The 19,440-nt window shown below is 40.1% G+C and overlaps 1 protein-coding gene across 1 annotated transcript; it reads left to right on the top strand.

Moving 5' to 3' along the window:
- Positions 1–15,458: 15,458 nt before the first annotated feature.
- On the top strand, positions 15,459–18,157 carry LOC133659335 (uncharacterized). The gene has a single exon (XM_062062093.1). The coding sequence runs from the start codon at positions 15,763–15,765 to the stop codon at positions 16,528–16,530; it is 768 nt and encodes a 255-aa protein (XP_061918077.1). The 5' UTR covers positions 15,459–15,762; the 3' UTR covers positions 16,531–18,157.
- The last annotated feature ends 1,283 nt before the right edge of the window (positions 18,158–19,440 follow it).

Here is a 19,440-nt window from a genome sequence, read left to right as displayed (position 1 = left end):
CCACCATCCGCCGCCTCAGGAAGGGGAAGCAGTGCACTATCAACACCGTGTACGGTGAGGATGGTGTTCTGCTGACCTCGACTGCGGATGTTGTGGATCCGTGGAGGGAATACTTCGAAGACCTCCTCAATCCCACCAACACGTCTTCCTATGAGGAAGCAGTGCCTGGGGAATCTGTGGTGGGCTCTCCTATTTCTGGGGCTGAGGTTGCTGAGGTAGTTAAAAAGCTCCTCGGTGGCAAGGCCCCGGGGGTGGATGAGATCCGCCCGGAGTTCCTTAAGGCTCTGGATGCTGTGGGGCTGTCTTGGTTGACAAGACTCTGCAGCATCGCGTGGACATCAGGGGCGGTACCTCTGGATTGGCAGACCGGGGTGGTGGTTCCTCTCTTTAAGAAGGGGAACCGGAGGGTGTGTTCTAACTATCGTGGGATCACACTCCTCAGCCTTCCCGGTAAGGTCTATTCAGGTGTGCTGGAGAGGAGGCTACGCCGGATAGTCGAACCTCGGATTCAGGAGGAACAGTGTGGTTTTCGTCCTGGTCGTGGAACTGTGGACCAGCTCTATACTCTCAGCAGGGTCCTTGAGGGTGCATGGGAGTTTGCCCAACCAGTCTACATGTGTTTTGTGGACTTGGAGAAGGCATTCGACCGTGTCCCTCGGGAAGTCCTGTGGGGAGTGCTCAGAGAGTATGGGGTATCGGACTGTCTGATTGTGGCGGTCCGCTCCCTGTATGATCAGTGCCAGAGTTTGGTCCGCATTGCCGGCAGTAAGTCGGACACGTTTCCAGTGAGGGTTGGACTCCGCCAAGGCTGCCCTTTGTCACCGATTCTGTTCATAACTTTTATGGACAGAATTTCTAGGCGCAGTCAAGGCGTTGAGGGGATCTGGTTTGGTGGCTGCAGGATTAGGTCTCTGCTTTTTGCAGATGATGTGGTCCTGATGGCTTCATCTGGCCAGGATCTTCAGCTCTCGCTGGATCGGTTCGCAGCTGAGTGTGAAGCGACTGGGATGAGAATCAGCACCTCCAAGTCCGAATCCATGGTTCTCGCCCGGAAAAGGGTGGAGTGCCATCTCCGGGTTGCGGAAGAGACCCTGCCCCAAGTGGAGGAGTTCAAGTACCTCGGAGTCTTGTTCACGAGTGAGGGAAAAGTGGATCGTGAGATCGACAGGCGGATCGGTGCGGCGTCTTCAGTAATGCGGACTCTGTATCGATCCGTTGTGGTGAAGAAGGAGCTGAGCCGGAAGGCAAAGCTCTCAATTTACCGGTCGATCTACGTTCCCATCCTCACCTATGGTCATGAGCTTTGGGTTATGACCGAAAGGACAAGATCACGGGTACAAGCGGCCGAAATGAGTTTCCTCCGCCGGGTGGCGGGGCTCTCCCTTAGAGATAGGGTGAGAAGCTCTGCCATCCGGGGGGAGCTCAAAGTAAAGCCGCTGCTCCTCCACATCGAGAGGAGCCAGATGAGGTGGTTCGGGCATCTGGTCAGGATGCCACCCGAACGCTTCCTTAGGGAGGTGTTTAGGGCACGTCCGACCGGTAGGAGGCCACGGGGAAGACCCAGGACACGTTGGGAAGACTATGCCCGGCTGGCCTGGGAACGCCTCGGGATCCCCCGGGAGGAGCTGGACGAAGTGGCTGGGGAGAGGGAAGTCTGGGCTTCCCTGCTTAAGCTGCTGCCCCCGCGACCCGACCTCGGATAAGCGGAAGAAGATGGATGGATGGATGGACACACATATGCAACTATATGAACAAATGAATGCATGTCTGAGTACAGAGGAGACATGTGAGTAAAAACTAACACAGGACCAATCTGCACCAGGAGGCCATGAGACCATGGCCACCAGGACGCTGACACAAAGCGCCCCCACCACACGGCCGAATACCCCTGAGAAACGTTGGAAAGTAAAAATAATAAAACTTATAAAAACAGTAAGAACCGTGAGTAAAGATAAAGGATAAAATACAACTAAGACATATGAAATACAAAAATAAAATAAAAATAATAATAAATACATAAATAAATAAATAAATAAATAAAAAAGATAAACATTTAATGAATATACAGTAAATACAAAAATAAATAGAGCTGTCAATGAGAAAGGACGCAAAAGAGAAAGGCTCCGCTCTTGCTACCGGAGTTTTTTGTTAAATCTGAAGATTTTGACCACTGATTTGCGATCACAGCCACAGGAGAGTACTCTGGCATCTTCAATCTGATTTCGGTCAGTTGAGAGGCACTGGTACGCTGAAAGAAGGCGAGTTGAGAGAGCCGTTAGACTCAAGCCAAAGGCGCCTTGCCGCAGTTCAAAGCGGTTGCCTAGCAACCAAAAGCTACGGAGAGTTTACAGTTGTTTTAAAGTGATCCCGACGTCGCAGAGTGATATAAGTTGACAGGCTGAAACCTCAAATTGATTTCTGAACGGCGCAAGATACGAAATTGTTGGAAAAAACAAGTTAAAGTGCCGCAATTCGCTAAAGAAGCAACTGCCGTTAAGACACAAGCAAGAGGCAGTGACGTCAGTGACTGCCGCGATGCGAAAAGGTAAAGGAAAGATTGAAATCCCGAAACCTTCGGGGTCAGCTGTTACAGAACACAACTGGGAACAAGATTTGAGGTTGGACACAAGACATGATGGGAATCAAGAAGTGATAATACAAATACTTGAAGAAATGAAAGAAGAAATGAAAGAAATGAAAGAAATTAAAGAAGAAATTAAAGAAATGAAAGAAGAAATGAAAGAATTGAAAGAAATGAAAGAAGAAATGAAAGAATTGAAAGAATATCTGAGAAAAGTAACAACAGAACACCAACAAGATGTGAAAAGTCTGCAGGAAAATATAGAAAATCTGCAATCTCAGAACAACAGAAGAAATAATGAAGCCACTGAATTGAGCAAACAAATGAAGATCCTTCAAGAAGACAACAACATGCTGAGGAATATCTTAGATGAAATGGATCAGGACAAACGAATGAATGATATCATCGTGACTGGGCACCGAATTAAACCAAGATCCTATGCGAAAGCTGTGAATAATGAAGGTGAACCAGATGAAATGGATATGATCTCAGCAGAACAGCAAGTGGTCAACTTTCTGCAATCAAAGGAAATTGAAATTGACATTAATACCATCGAAACATGCATCCCACTGAACGGAAGAAACAACAACGCCACTCCAGTCGTGCTCGTGAAACTCGTAAACAGAAAATCTAAAATGGCATTGCTGAGACAGGGAAAGAAGCTGAAGGGAACAAATGTGTACATGAATGAGCATCTCACAAAACGCAATGCTGGAATCGCCAAGAAAGCACGCGACTTGAGAAGGCAGGGAAAAATCCAGGGAACTTGGAGCACCAACTGTAAAATCTACATCAAGCTGAATGGAGGTCCAGAAGCAAGAGTAATTGTTGTCCATGACATCAAGGACCTGGACAATTTTTAAAGTTTACACAGCTACCAAAACAACGATGATAATGGACTCTGACAGAAAACAAACACCCAATTCAACATCGACACTACTATGTTCCAAGGGACGACTAAACAAGAGGACCTACATTCAGGATTGCATTCACCTACACTTATTGAGATTATTGAAACAACATCAAAGATTGTTGAACAAGAAAATATGGAACTAAAAAATTTCTGCAACAAAGATTACAAAAACCAGGATTTGGAAAATGATATAGATCCAGATACAAATTTTTTCTCCCACATCAGTAATAATTGTTTTTATTATACAGATGATCAATATAATAGCAACATTACTTGCGATAACAAATTGTCAATTATTCATTTTAATAGCAGAAGCTTGTATGCAAACTACAGCAACATTAAGAACTTTTTGGAACACATCAACGAACCATTCAAAGTGATTGCTGTTACAGAAACATGGATTGATAATAAAAAAGGAATAGATTTTGATCTGGAGGGATATGAACTAAACTACATCAACAGAACCAACAAAAATGGAGGAGGAGTAGCTGTGTACGTGATGAAGAACCTGAACTACAAAGTGGTAAAAAACATGTCATTTGCTATAGATAATATCTTAGAATGTATAACCATTGAAATATGTCAGGAAAAAAGCAAAAACATTTTCATCAGTTGTATATATAGATCACCTAAGTCAAGTATAGAAACATTTGAAGAATGGATCAAGGCTACTTACATGGATATTGGTGAAAGAATAATGTTCTTATGTGGTGACTTTAATATTGACTTATTGAACCCTAACAAGCAAAAGTCTATTGATGACTTCATTGATACAATGTACAGCATCAGTTTATATCCAAAAATCACAAAGCCAAGTAGAATCACAGCACACTGTGCCACGCTTATTGATAATATTTTTACCAATGAGTTTGACAATAACACTACAAGTGGTCTACTTATTACCGACGTTAGTGATCATCTGCCAGTTTTTACAATATATGATGGACACTACAAGAAGAAAATGGAAGACAAAAGGACATTTCGAAGACTGTGCACAGAGAAGAGGATGACTGCTTTCAAAATTGAGCTACAAAAGCAAGATTGGGACAATGTGTACAATGAAAAAGAGGTTGATGAAGCATATGAACATTTCTTAAACAAGTTCATAATACTTTATGACAAACATTGTCCATGGATACAACTTAGTAATAAACAGAGAAAGAATAACCAACCATGGATGACAAAAGGATTAAAAAATGCTTGTAAGAAGAAGAATACACTATATAGAGAATTTATAGCACAAAGAACTATAGAGGCAGAAATTAAGTACAAAAAGTATAAAAACAAGTTAACAGAAATACTACGATCATGTAGAAAAGAATATTACAGTGAATTATTGGACAGGAACAAAAATAATATGAGAGCAACATGGGGCATCCTCAATAGCATTATTAAAAATGGCACAAAGAGGGACTACCCTCAATACTTTTTAGACGGAAATAAAAACAATGACAACATAAAGGAAGTAGTTGAAAGCTTCAATAATTATTTTGTAAATATTGGACCACAATTGGAAGAAAGGATTCCAGACCCAGTTCCAATTGAGGACTATAATGATACCATAGAGCGAAATCCCAACTCCATGTTCCTCAGTAATGTGACACAGGAGGAAATAGTTATAATCGTGAAAAAATGTAAATCTAAGACTTCAACTGATTGTAATGGAATTGATATGGATACGATAAAAAAGGTTATAGAAGAGATCTCAGGACCATTAATGTATATTAGTAACCTATCATTTCAAACAGGTACATTTCCAAACAAAATGAAAATAGCTAAAGTTGCACCAATTTATAAGACTGGAGATAAACATCAATTTACAAATTATAGACCTGTTTCTTTACTTCCACAATTTTCTAAAATCATTGAAAAACTGTTTAATAACAGATTAGAGAGTTTCATAAATAAAAATAGAATACTCGAAGAGAACCAATATGGATACAGAGCTAATGTCTCAACTTCAATGGCTTTAATTGAAATTACAGAAGAAATTACCAATGCAATAGACAGTAAAAAATGTGCAGCAGCAGTTTTTATGGATCTAACTAAAGCATTTGACACAATTAATCACAATATTTTAATCAAAAAACTAGAACGATATGGCATCAGAGGGTTAGTCTTAAACTGGATAAGAAGTTATCTAACGAACAGGAAACAATACGTGAAGCTAGGCGAACACATGTCTACAACGCTAAATATATCCTGTGGTGTACCTCAGGGATCAATATTAGGACCTAAATTATTCAATCTCTATATAAATGACATTTGTAAAGTTACAAAAGATTTAAAGTTAGTATTATTTGCGGATGATACAACAGCGTTTTGTTCAGGAGAGAACACACAGGAGATAATACAAATAATAGCAGAAGAAATTAACAAATTAAAAAGATGGTTTGACAAAAACAGACTATCGTTGAATCTTAGTAAAACTAAAATAATGCTATTTGGTAATAGTAGAAGAGAAAGTCAAACACAAATACAAATAGACGGAATAGAAATTGAAAGAGTAAATGAAACCAAATTTCTAGGTATAATGATTGATGATAAATTGAACTGGAAATCTCACGTAAAAAATATACAACATAAAGTAGCAAGAAACACGTCAATAATGAATAAAGCAAAACATGTTCTAGACAAAAAATCACTTCATAGTCTATACTGCTCACTAGTGTTACCATATCTGAGCTACTGTGTAGAAATATGGGGAAATAATTACAAAAGTACACTTCATTCATTAACGGTGTTACAAAAAAGATCAGTTAGAATAATACATAATGTTGGATATAGAGAACATACAAATCCTTTATTTATTGAATCAAAGATACTGAAATTCCACGACATAGTGAATTTGCAAACAGTTAAAATTATACACAAAGCAAACTATAACCTGCTACCCAAGAATATACAACAATTCTTCTCAACAAAAGAGGAGAAATATAATCTTAGAGAAAAATGTAATTTAAAACATTTGTACGCACGTACAACACTTAAGACCTTCAGTATATCAGTATGTGGAATTAAATTGTGGAATGGATTAAGCAAAGCAATCAAACAATGTACTAATATGATCCACTTCAAGAAACTCTTCAAACTTAAAGTGTTTACAAAGTACAAAGAAGAAGAACCATGACAAACATTTTCAATTTATTTCATCCATTCATTCATTCATTCTTAAAGTAATCTTACTTATCTCATCATATGAATTATGACTTTCTTCACCAAATATTATTATTAAATTCTTACTATTTTTTTTTATTTTTTTATTGTGATTACATATGGAGTTTATTGTGAAAAAATTGAGAACAGGAAGTGAATAAAAAAAGTTTCAGCAACTGTTATGTAAAGAAAAGGGGTAGGATTAAATAAGCTCTGCTTCTTCCTACTCCTTTTCGAACATGTTGAAAAGAGAAACTGGAAATTGTGATGTATCATGTTGTATGCTTGCATGTTCGAAATAAACTCAAACTCAAACTCAAAATATTACATAACTACTAAGATAAAAAGATAAAAAAAACACTTTAGTATGGGGAACATATTCACCATTAATTAGTTGCTTATTAACATGCAAATTAGTAACATATTGGCTCCAAATTAATCATTATTAAGTACTTATTAATGCCTTATTCTGCATGGCCTTATTATACAACCAGTAAGCCCTAACCCTAACCCTCTAACCCTAACCAAATAATTCTAAATGAAGTCTTCGTTACTTAGAATATGTTCCCCTAGTGTCCAAATAACTCTAAATTAAGTCTTTGTTACTTAGAATATGTTCCCCATACTAAAGTGTTACCAATAATTAATATTAGGTAAAAGCCAAATCAAAAAGGTAAGTCTTAAGCCTGCTCTTAAAAACATGTTACCGCATTCATCAGCAGCCAAATTAAGACTCTTAGGAACCAGTTTTGAAATGCTACTATTATCATGACCATACCAAATAATGTATTGTGATATACATCATTATCACAGGAAGCTTCAATATAAATTGCGATGTATCGCCCATCCCTAGTTCTACTGTATTGATGTATCTCTAAATCTTAAAAGGCGTTCTATATTCTAAAAGTAGTCGCTCAAAAACCAACATCTTCTCTGCCTCGTGCTATCAGTGAGATAGCGACGCAGATGCAGTAGCACAAAGCCAGCACCGATAGGTTTGCATCCCTTTGTGGCGCAGACAACAATCAGAGATGGAGTCAGGCTGATCAACGCCTCCTCCAGCAAGAGTAACAATGTGCACTCTGCTGGAATGTTCTACCAAAATAAAGCCAAAAGGGAGAAGAATGGCTAAAAGTATGCAGTGAATACAACCTGGACTCACTGATCCAAATTCCCAAGTTGATCTCATAAAGCTTCGATAGTAAACATCCGTCACAGAAAAACAATGTGCTCCTCAGTCAACATCCACTCACTTGACATTTAATGGACTCCACATTTAGTCTCTTCATTTTACCTACTTGACTGAATTGAACAAGAGTATATTTGGAGAGAGCCTTGACTAAAAAGAGAGAGACCAAACGGACGAGGAAGAGGTGACAGTAAAGCACATAACAGAGGTTAATATCGTCATGTTTCTGCACTCGAGTGCTTAACTGTTCTAAGGCCAAACTGGGTTGGAAAACACATGATAAATATGGCAGCGAGGCTGCTTATTCCACACATTTATTTGCGTTGCTCATCTCCCTGGGACAGGTACAAGGGGAGGAGGAGGAACAAAATGTAGGAATCAGGTGTAATACACACTAGTCACACATCTAAGGCTATGTCTACATTAAGCCGGATAACCCCTTAAAGGCCTACTGAAAGCCACTACTACCGGCCACGCAGTCTGATAGTTTATATATCAATGATGAAATCTTAACATTGCAACACATGCCAATACGGCCGGGTTAGATTAGTAAAGTGCAATTTTAAATTTCCTGCGAAATATCCTGCTGAAAATGTCTCGGTATGATGACGTTTGCGCGTGACGTCACAGATTGTAGCGGACATTTTGGGACAGCATTGTGGCCAGCTATTAAGTTGTCTGTTTTCATCGCAAAATTCCACAGTATTCTGGACATCTGTGTTGGTGAATCTTATGCAATTTGTTTAATGAACAATGGAGATAGCAAAGAAGAAAGCTGTAGGTGGGAAGCGGTGTATTAGCGGCCGGCTGCACCAACACAAACACGTAGCGGCTACGTTGTAGCCGGTGTTTCATTGTTTACATTCCCGAACGATGACAGTCAAGCTTTACCATTAGCCTGTGGAGAACTGAGACAACAGAGACTCTTACCAGGAGGACTTTGAGTTGGATATGCATGCTTGTGGAGATGGGACAACAGAGACTCTTACCAGGACTTTGAGTTGGATACGCGGTACCGCGAGTACGCAGCTGCGGCTTCCAAACATTCGATCGCTTGCCCGTACGTGCGTGCCGCTATGTGCATGTCACGTACGTAACTTTGGGGAAATATATGTGTTGTATGAACTTTGCGGAGGTGAACGGTACTTTGGGCTGTGGGATTGAGTGTGTTGTGCGGGTGTTTGATTTGTATTGGCGGGTTATATGGACGGGAGGGGGGAGGTGTTTGTTATGCGGGATTCATTTGTGGCATATTAAATATAAGCCTGGTTGTGTTGTGGCTAATAGAGTATATATACAGTATGTCTTGTGTTTATTTACTGTTTTAGTCATTCCCAGCTAAATATCAGGTCCCACCCGCCTCTCACAGCATCTTCACTATCTGAATCGCTTCCACTGCCCTCTAGTCCTTCACTCTCACTTTCCTCATCCACAAATCTTTCATCCTCGCTCAAATTAATGGGGAAATCGTCGCTTTCTCGGTCCGAATCGCTCTCGCTGCTTGTGGCCATGATTGTAAACAATGTGCAGATGTGAGGAGCTCCACAACCTGTGACGTCAAGCTACTTCCGGTACAGGCAAGGCTTTTTTATCAGCGACCAAAAGTTGCGAAATTTTATCGTCGATGTTCTCTACTAAATCCTTTCAGCAAAAATATGGCAATGTCCTATTATCGCGAAATGATCAAGTATGACACATAGAATGGACCTGCTATCCCCGTTTAAATAAGAAAATCTCATTTCAGTAGGCCTTTAAACGAATAATTATTTAGCCTAAGCCCTGTTTTAGCCACACTAAACTATCATTTAAGGTCCCCCTCCTCGGATAATTTCTTAGTGTATTTCTTAGCTCTGTATGTACTCATTGATCGTTTACAAACTGAGTTCGGAGAGGAAGTGACGCCAGAAAGACCGCACCCCACACAGGAAGTGACGTCAGGGAGAACGCACCACAGCCAGCTTCATAATAAAGTGGTTTCGTAACTCGGAGCTAATCACTGGAAATATGGAGGCGAGTCATCCAGACATGCTCGTGTGTCTCCTTCCGTCTGTACAGACGCTTGTGGAAACCACACAGGAATACCTTAAGAGAAAGCGATTGCAGCTATTTGGGATACAACACTTCTCAGACGCCAAGATACCTTTCTAACGTCCGGGTCGGCTGTGATTCTACTTAGCAAAAAACTGTCCATTTGTCGAAGGAGAGTCAACGAGAATGCGGGCTCCCGTGGATGTGATAAAAAAGGTAGCATGCGCTTTGTATTACCTGGTCGTCGAGGGAAGACTACGGAAAACGGCGAATGCATTTGGACTGGCAAAGCAGACTGTATCAGTTATTGTCCGCCATGTATGTCGCGGACTCAACGTCTAGGTCCAGAGTATATAAAGTCACCAAAAACGAATGGACAATGAAGGTGAAGGCAAAAGAGTGAGGAGTGTCCTGACCAGATATCTAGATCCCTAGATTGATTGTTGTCAAATGTTCTTTATCACATTGTTTACTTTCATGTGTCCATTGAAGATTTGATTAATGTATGATGGCTCAGGTGTGATTCACTACAATAGGGCCCCACAGCACACTGGATACCAGTTCATTGAAATACCACAACACTGGATATTGTTAAATTTAAGAACTTGCACACAAAGCAACACTGGAGGTGACTATGACGTGCGCATTTTCCGCCCATGTGTACCAGGTCGCATTGCGTATTATACTCGATGGTTAACTGGACATCTTTATGTGCTCGACGCCTCAATCATTGGTATGTTTTCATCTACAAAACCATTCTGGGTATCACTCCATCTTATCTGTCTTGTCTTTTAACAAAGAAACAAGGAAGTCACAATCTTCGTTCAATGAATGTTCTGCAATTTGTCGTCCCCAAAGTAAGAACTGAACTGGGCAAGAAAGCATTTAGGTTTTCAGCACCAAAGGCTTGGAATAACCTACAATTGAATATTAAACTTCAAACCCTTGTTACATTGAATGAGTTTAAAGCTTCTGTGAAAGGATTGCAGTCTACTTTGTCTGTATTCACGTGTGTTATATGAGCAAGTTTTAATGTTGTAAATGTGATGTTTTATGTGTTGTTTACTGTTTTTTAATGTAACCTTGCTGGTGCCCTCTTGGCCAAGTCTCCCTTGGAAAAGAGATCTTTGATCTCAATGGGATATTACCTGGTTAAATAAAGGCTAAATAAAAAATAAAAAATAAATAGTTGCGCCGGTGGACGGAGGGGGCGAGGGGGTCTTAAACGGTGGCATTGTTGTGTGTGGACACGGATAAGGTTAGGTAGGATTTACCCTGGATAACATTATCCAGGGTAAACGGGACCTAAAACAACAAGGTACCTCTGAGGCCCCTTCTACACTTTATTGTTACTTCTACGGCTAAGGTTATCCAGGGTAAATCCCAACTAACCTTATCCGTGTCCACACACACACAATGGTCATTTAAGACTCCCTCCCCCCCTCCATCTGCCGGCGCAACGCGACCTAGTACGCATGCGTGAAAAAAAATGCTGGAAGTGTATTCTTACCCTGTGTTTCAATGTAGACTATTGCCACATTTCTTTTAACAGTAAACCTTGCTTGCCTCACCATCAGCAGCTGTTAGACTATTGTAGTGAATCACACCTGAGCCATCATACATGAATCATATCTTTAATGGACGTGTGAAAGTAAACTATGTGATGAATAACATATTACAACAATCAACAACAGGACACTGTGCTTGTAGGCTGAAATTGGCGGTCGTACTTGACGGCCGCAACCACTTCATGGCTTCACAATAGTTATATAGTACAAAACTAGATGTTGAGTAATCGCTCCACATACATGGCGGACAATAACTGATAGTCATCTTTGCCGGTCCAAATGCATTCACTACTTTTCGTAGTCTTCCCTGGTTCACGGGAGCCCGCATTCTCGTTGTCTCTCTTTCGAAAAATGGACAAAGTATTTCGCTAAGTAGAATCACAGCTGACCTGGACATTCGAAAGTTCTCTTGCCGTTCCTGTGGCACAACACACTCGGTGACAAACATATCCCACCAGGCTGCCGTTCTTCCAGGCCTTATCCAAAACCGTTGCTCAACATTGCTATGTTGACGTCTGAGAAGTGTTGTATCCCAAATACCTGCAATCGCTCGTTTCCTTCTCTTAAGGCAGGGGTGTCCAAAGTGCGGCCCGGGGGCCATTTGCAGGTCATTTTTTAACGGCCCCACGGCACATTCTAAAAATACATGAAAAAAAAATAAAAAACATAAAAAGTGGTATAAAAGAGCAAACAGGTGAAATGTAACAAGAAAATGTTGCATTATTTACTCTAATAACACAAAGCTGCCATGCAGGCTGTTTCTTTCTTTAAAAAATAATAATGAATCAAAATCAATGTCATTATGAATTATTGACCTATTCAAGGCTCCATTTATTTCACATTAAATATTCCACTTTGGGATATTTTGGGGGGGAAATGTTGCATATTTTTTGGTTGCCTTTTAAAAAACAAAGTTTTTTAAAGAAGGGCCTAAAACGAACAAACAAAAAACATAAACAACAATAAAACTTATAATTGACGGATAGATCTGAAGTTGATCTTGAGACTATTGTGGTATAAGTTAAAAAAAATGTTGGATTTATTTTTTTCAACTTTACTGAGCAGTACCCTTTTGGATCCCCAATAATTTTAGTGGGACTTTTTTTTTTTTAAGTGTCATTGCTCAAAAAAATAATGAATTAAAATCAATGTTGTTATGAGTTATTGACCTTTTAAAGAATCCAATTATTATATAATCTCAAATATTCCACTTTAAATTTTTATTGGGGGAAAATATTGCATATTTTGTGTATTTTTCCATAAAAAAACACGGTTTTCCTTGACAAAAATGGCATACAACTTAAATCTTTAAAAGCGTTATATTGACAGATGGACCTAGTGTTGATCTACAGATTTAAACCTTGAATAATAATAATACTAAATAATGACACATTTGTAATATTTTTTTTGACCAAAACCTTTTGGGGTCCCCGGGATCAAGTCTGAGTGGAGGCCTAAATGTATCTTTTTTATACATATATTGTATTGGTTTTTAAAATAAAAAATATCCAAATGGCCCCCGCTTGCTTTGATTTTTCAGTGTGCGGCCCTCAGTGGAAAAAGTTTGGATACCCCTGTCTTAAGGTATTAATGTGTGATTTTCAAAAGCGCCTGTGCATGTACAAGAAGGAGAAACACTGGCATGTCTGGATGACTCGCCTCCATCTTTCTAGTGGTTGCCGCCGAGTTACCCAACGGGTTGTTATGAAGCTGGCTGTGGCGCATTCTTTCTGATGTCACTTCCTGTGTGGAGCGTGGTCTTTCTGGCGTCACTTCCTCTCCGAACTCACTTTGTAAACGATCAAGGAGTCCATACAAAGCTAAAAGCTGGAGATTCAACAAATAGCACTTACCCGTGTAAAAAATGGTCCTAGGAGGGGGACCTTAAACGATGGTTTAGTGTGGCTGAAACGGGGCTTAGGCTAAATAATTATTCATTTAAGGGGTTATCCAGCTGTTGGAAATTACACACAGACTTTCAAAGAAGTGTCTTTTTTAGTAACGTTATATTAGTGATTGTGTGGCGGACACTTAGACCTCTCGGTCTCACACCCAGTAGTTTCCTTGCATGATCCTGGCTTCACTGAATATATTTCCATGCACTAAATTAGGCAGATTTCTCAAACAGTTTGGTTTTCTGTATTTTCACACCTACTACATGTGAAGTCCCAGTGTTCACACACTCCCTAGTGTGACTATTGGTCATACGCACTTATTTCCTTTTAGGGCGGATAAATGTATTGCTTTTCCCGTGACCTATGACGTCACACCAGAACAAGACATCTTTACCACTGAACCCCAGTTCTTGTTGTCCGCTGTAATATTGGCACAGATGACAAATATTTGATCTCTAATGGCTATGCTGATGTTAAATAGCAGACTGCATCAAGAAATGATCTTAGATTGCACTACGGACATGACACTACTATCAAGAAGGTCTCGGAGTTGCTGGATTGGAGGACGCATAGAAGGTATTTTTGGACGGAGAATGGAAAGAAAACTTTGGAAGGTCTCAAAGTTTATTGAATAAGCTCTGTGGATTGATGGAAGGAGTTTTAAGTTCGAAGGAAAATACTGTTAGCAACCTCCAGATGGAGGTTGCTAACTTTTGTTGTGTACAAACGTGCCAGTTGTGTGGAATACAAAGTTATTGCTAATTAATAATGGCACACTTGCTAACAAACAACGAAGACAACTATTTTTGGATAAAAGAGGATTCACAACCTTATCTTTTTGAAGCTGAATATATGGAGGATGAACTGTTGCTTAAAGAAGCGAGCACAAAGAGAGGCTGAAACGTTGGAGCAGACGGAACCCGAGAGAGAGAGACGCTCACTCTTTCGTCACGTTCATATTGATCATGATACCTGCTGCACGTCATGTTAGTTAGATAGATAGATAGATAGATAGATAGATAGATAGATAGATAGATAGATAGATAGATAGATAGATAGATAGATAGATAGATAGATAGATAGATAGATAGATAGATAGATAGATAGATAGATAGATAGATAGATAGATAGATAGATAGATAGATAGATAGATAGATAGTACTTTATTGATTCCTTCAGGAGAGTTCCCTCAGGAAAATTATAATTCCAGTAGCAATTTACAGATTTGATATATAATTTAAAATAATTTAAAAAGTAAATAATGGGGGTATAAATGGAAATAAAATAGAAAATATAACAATAAGAATAACAATAAAAAGTAACAATAAAAATAAAAATAAAAATAACAGTAAAAATAAAAATATCACAAGAGAAACTAGGCAGTAGTGACCATGTTGTGAAGAGGAAAAAAAACAAACATGTAGTTGTTAGAACAACTACATACACTGTCGAGCCAGCTGTGTACAAACAACATATGAAATGTGGGCTAATACTTTACAGGTACTGTAATATGGTTGTTCATGTTTTTCAGTCAGTACAGATGAGTGCTCTATTGCATTGTGTCGTGCATTACTAACTCAAAAGCACATTCAGCTACTGACGCACGAAGCTACCTTACGGCTAATGCCGTAGCATTCCGTCGCAAGGCGATGTGTCACTGCGCTAGAAAAATGGTTCCTCAATATTTGCTCTTACAATAATAATGTTACAACAGCATGGTTATAATAACGTACATGAAGTATTATTGACGGTTTGTGGATGCATCTTTAAAGTGATTTAGTGAATTGATCCCATTGGCTGCATTGCTCGCCACCGAGAACGAGACATTACAAAATGAAACACTTTTTGTCTACTTGTCTCTCATAAGAATTGTGAAAGATAGGTAAAATAAAATTTAAAAAATGCAGTTCTCCTTAAATGTTCTGTTTTTATATGTGATATATGACATTAATTATATTTTTTAAAATGTTTTTTGTTCATCCCTTTTCACTATTTTTATGGATATTCCATAATTCTACTGTTTATTATATTTTTTTTTTACTATTTTATTGTTTGGTGTGCTTAGCCGTGTATTTATAGCCTAATCTGACTTTGGTTGACTTTTCCCTGTTGATGTCCCAACTTCCGGTTCCGGTTCACCGTGCGTGACTGCTCGCCGTCTGTTCGCTGTTGCGAAAAAGCTAAGTAGCGCTCTATCTGTGTGCTTTTAATTGTTCTACGGCTTTCTTTATCACTTCTCAAACATTTTTAGTGGTACTATTTAACTTGCAAATCACCCGATCTCTGTCCCACCACCCTTTCCTCAGCTAGCTAGCTGCTAAGCTAGCGCGGAGAAAGGCAGCGCCGGTCAGTAAGAAGCTACTCCTACAGACCGCGACCACTTCCCTGAGGACAGCAGGAACTTCACTTGGTGACAGAAAACACTGTGAGTAATGGCTTCCTGCGCGTCTTGCACCATACTCACGGAGAGGTTGGCTCTGCTAGAGGGCCGTGTCCGCCAGTTAGAGCAGAGTAATGTCGTAACTTTAGATGTTGCGGACACATCTGCTAGCGTTAGCTGTAGCGAGCTAACTAGCCCAGCTTGTAGCAGTCCTAAGCGGCCTACAAGCTACGGTGTACCGGTTGAGACGCATAATAGATTTAGCTCTTTAGCTAGTCCTACACCCCAGTCTACCGGGCACCACACCTTAGTTATAGGGGACTCCATCACCCGAAACATAAAGCTTAGCAAACCAGCCACAATAAAGTGTATCCCCGGGGCCAGAGCACCTGACATTGAAGCTAATCTTAGGGAGCTAACTCGCAACAGGCCTAGTAAACACGTACGACAGGCTAATCGCACCACTAATTATGCGAATATAGTTGTACACGTTGGCTCCAATGACACTAGAATGAGACAGTCAGAGATTACAAAGAGAAACATAGCCAGGACTTGTGATCTCGCCAGAAAGATGTCCAGGCATCGAGTAATTGTCTCTGGCCCCCTGCCTGCGAGAGGCAATGATGAGAGATATAGCAGATTAGTCTCGCTTAACAAGTGGTTGGCTTGCTACTGTAGGCAGCAGGGACTAACGTTTATTGATAACTGGCCCTCTTTCTGGGGCAAACCAGGCTTGCTGATGAGAGACGGCCTTCACCCTAACCAGGAAGGCGCCATCATCCTGTCTAGAAACATAGACTACTATTTAAGTCTCACTTGACTGACTACACTAGAGCAAGCCCGGTCACAGGCAATTACAATGTCTGTTAGTCCGGGTGAGGAGTCAGTTAAGCTAGAACTAGCCAGCGCCAGGCTGGATAATCCATGTACGCATAGCAATTCTCTTAGAATAATACACAATTCACATAATGTTTTTTCTGTTGTGTCTGTGTCAGGGGTGGACATGCATTCTACTGAGGTGGCAAATTATGATATGTCCAGTCTATTGCAGCACCAAGCAAACAATCGGAAAATTCCCGTCATATCAATTCCTAGATATGGTCGAAACTATTTAAAGTGCACTACGCATAATAAACGCAACATTGTTAATATTGCCACTACGGATAATCTTAACAAAAACTCGTCAAAACAGCCCAATACCTATAATATGGGCTTTTTAAACATAAGATCATTGTCTCCCAAGGCGTTATTGGTTAATGAGGTCATTAGAGACAACAATCTTAACGTCATTGGTCTTAGCGAAACCTGGCTCAAACCGGACAAATTTTTTGCGCTCAATGAGGCATCTCCTCCTAACTATACGAATGCGCATGTTGCCTGTCCTCTTAAAAGGGGAGGGGGTGTCGCACTAATATACAATGAAAATTTCAACCTTACCCCTAACCTAAATAATAAATATAAATCGTTTGAGGTGCTTACTATGAGGTCTGTCACACCGCTACCTCTCGACCTGGCTGTTATCTACCGCCCCCCTGGGCCCTATTCGGACTTTATCAGTGAATTCTCAGAGTTCGTTGCTGATCTAGTGACGCACGCCGACAATATAATCATAATGGGGGACTTTAATATCCATATGAATACCCCATCGGACCCTCAGTGCGTGGCGCTCCAAACCATAATTGATAGCTGTGGTCTTACACAAATAATACATGAACCCACACATCGCAACGGTAATACAATAGATCTAGTGCTTGTCAGGGGTGTCACCACCTCCAAAGTTATGATACTTCCATATACTAAAGTAATGTCCGATCATTACCTTATAAAATTTGAAGTTTTGACTCTTTGTCAACAAGCTAATAATAATAATAACTGCTATAGCGGCCGCAACATTAATGCTGCCACAACGATGACTCTTGCTGACCTACTGCCTTCGGTAATAGCACCATTCCCAAATTATGTCGGCTCTATTGATAAACTCACTAACAACTTTGACGATGCCTTGCGCGAAATTATTGATAGTATAGCACCGCTAAAGCAAAAAAGGGCCCCTAAAAGGCGCACCCCATGGTTTACAGAAGAAATTAGAGCTCATAAATTATCATGTAGAAAACTGGAACGCAAATGGCGCGCGACTAAACTTGAGGTTTTCCATCAAGCATGGAGTGATAGTTTAATAACTTATAAACGCATGCTTACCTTAGCTAAAGCTAAATACTACTCAAATCTCATCCGCCTCAACAAAAACGATCCTAAATTTCTGTTTAGTACAGTAGCATCGCTAACCCAACAAGGGACTCCTCCCAGTAGCTCCACCCACTCGGCAGATGATTTTATGAATTTCTTTAATAAGAAAATTGAACTCATTAGAAAGGAGATTAAAGACAACGCATCCCAGCTACAACTGGGCTCTATTAACACAAATACGACTGTATATACGACGGACACTGCCCTCCAAAATAGTCTCTCTATTTTTGATGAAATAACATTAGAGGAATTATTACAGCGTGTAAGTGGGATAAAACAAACAACATGTTTACTTGACCCACTTCCTGGGAAACTTATCAAGGAACTGTTTGTATTATTAGGTCCATCAGTGTTAAATATTATAAACTTATCACTTTCCTCCGGCACTGTTCCCCTAGCATTCAAAAAAGCAGTTATTCATCCTCTGCTCAAAAGACCTAACCTCGATCCTGACCTCATGGTAAACTACCGACCGGTCTCCCACCTTCCGTTTATTTCCAAAATTCTCGAAAAAACTGTTGCACAGCAGCTAAATGAACACTTAGTGACTAACAATCTCTGTGAACCTTTTCAATCCGGTTTCAGGGCAAATCACTCTACGGAGACAGCCCTCGCAAAAATGACTAATGATCTATTGCTAACGATGGATTCTGATGCGTCATCTATGTTGCTGCTTCTTGATCTTAGCGCCGCTTTCGATACCGTCGATCATAATATTTTATTAGAGCGTATCAAAACACGTATTGGTATGTCAGACTTAGCCTTGTCTTGGTTTAACTCTTATCTTACTGACAGGATGCAGTGCGTCTCCCATAACAATGTGACCTCGGACTATGTCAAGGTAACGTGCGGAGTTCCCCAGGGTTCGGTTCTTGGCCCTGCACTCTTTAGTATTTACATGCTGCCGCTGGGTGACATCATACGCAAGTACGGTGTTAGCTTTCACTGTTATGCTGATGACACTCAACTCTACATGCCCCTAAAGCTGACCAACACGCCGGACTGTAGTCAGCTGGAGGCGTGTCTTAATGAAATTAAACAATGGATGTCCGCTAACTTTTTGCAACTCAACGCTAAGAAAACGGAAATGCTGATTATCGGTCCTGCTAGACACCAACATCTATTTAATAATACCACCTTAACATTTGACAACCAAACAATTAAACAAGGAGACTCGGTAAAGAATCTGGGTATTATCTTCGACCCAACTCTCTCGTTTGAGTCACACATTAAGAGTGTTACTAAAACGGCCTTCTTTCATCTCCGTAATATCGCTAAAATTCGTTCCATCTTGTCCACTAGCGACGCTGAGATCATTATTCATGCTGGTTCAAAAAGGATCTACTGGATCTACACACTCAATACTATGACACCAAATGGACTCAATGATGACTATAGCCTAAAATGTTTTTTAACATAATTGTTCCTTCTGTGTCATTGTAGTCATCCAGTATCCAGTCCAGTGCCATCTAGTGTATGCTAG

Source organism: Entelurus aequoreus, linkage group LG10 (assembly GCF_033978785.1).
Source record: "Entelurus aequoreus isolate RoL-2023_Sb linkage group LG10, RoL_Eaeq_v1.1, whole genome shotgun sequence".
In the NCBI taxonomy this organism is placed as follows: domain Eukaryota; kingdom Metazoa; phylum Chordata; class Actinopteri; order Syngnathiformes; family Syngnathidae; genus Entelurus; species Entelurus aequoreus.
This window is presented reverse-complemented; position numbering and strand designations above follow the sequence as displayed.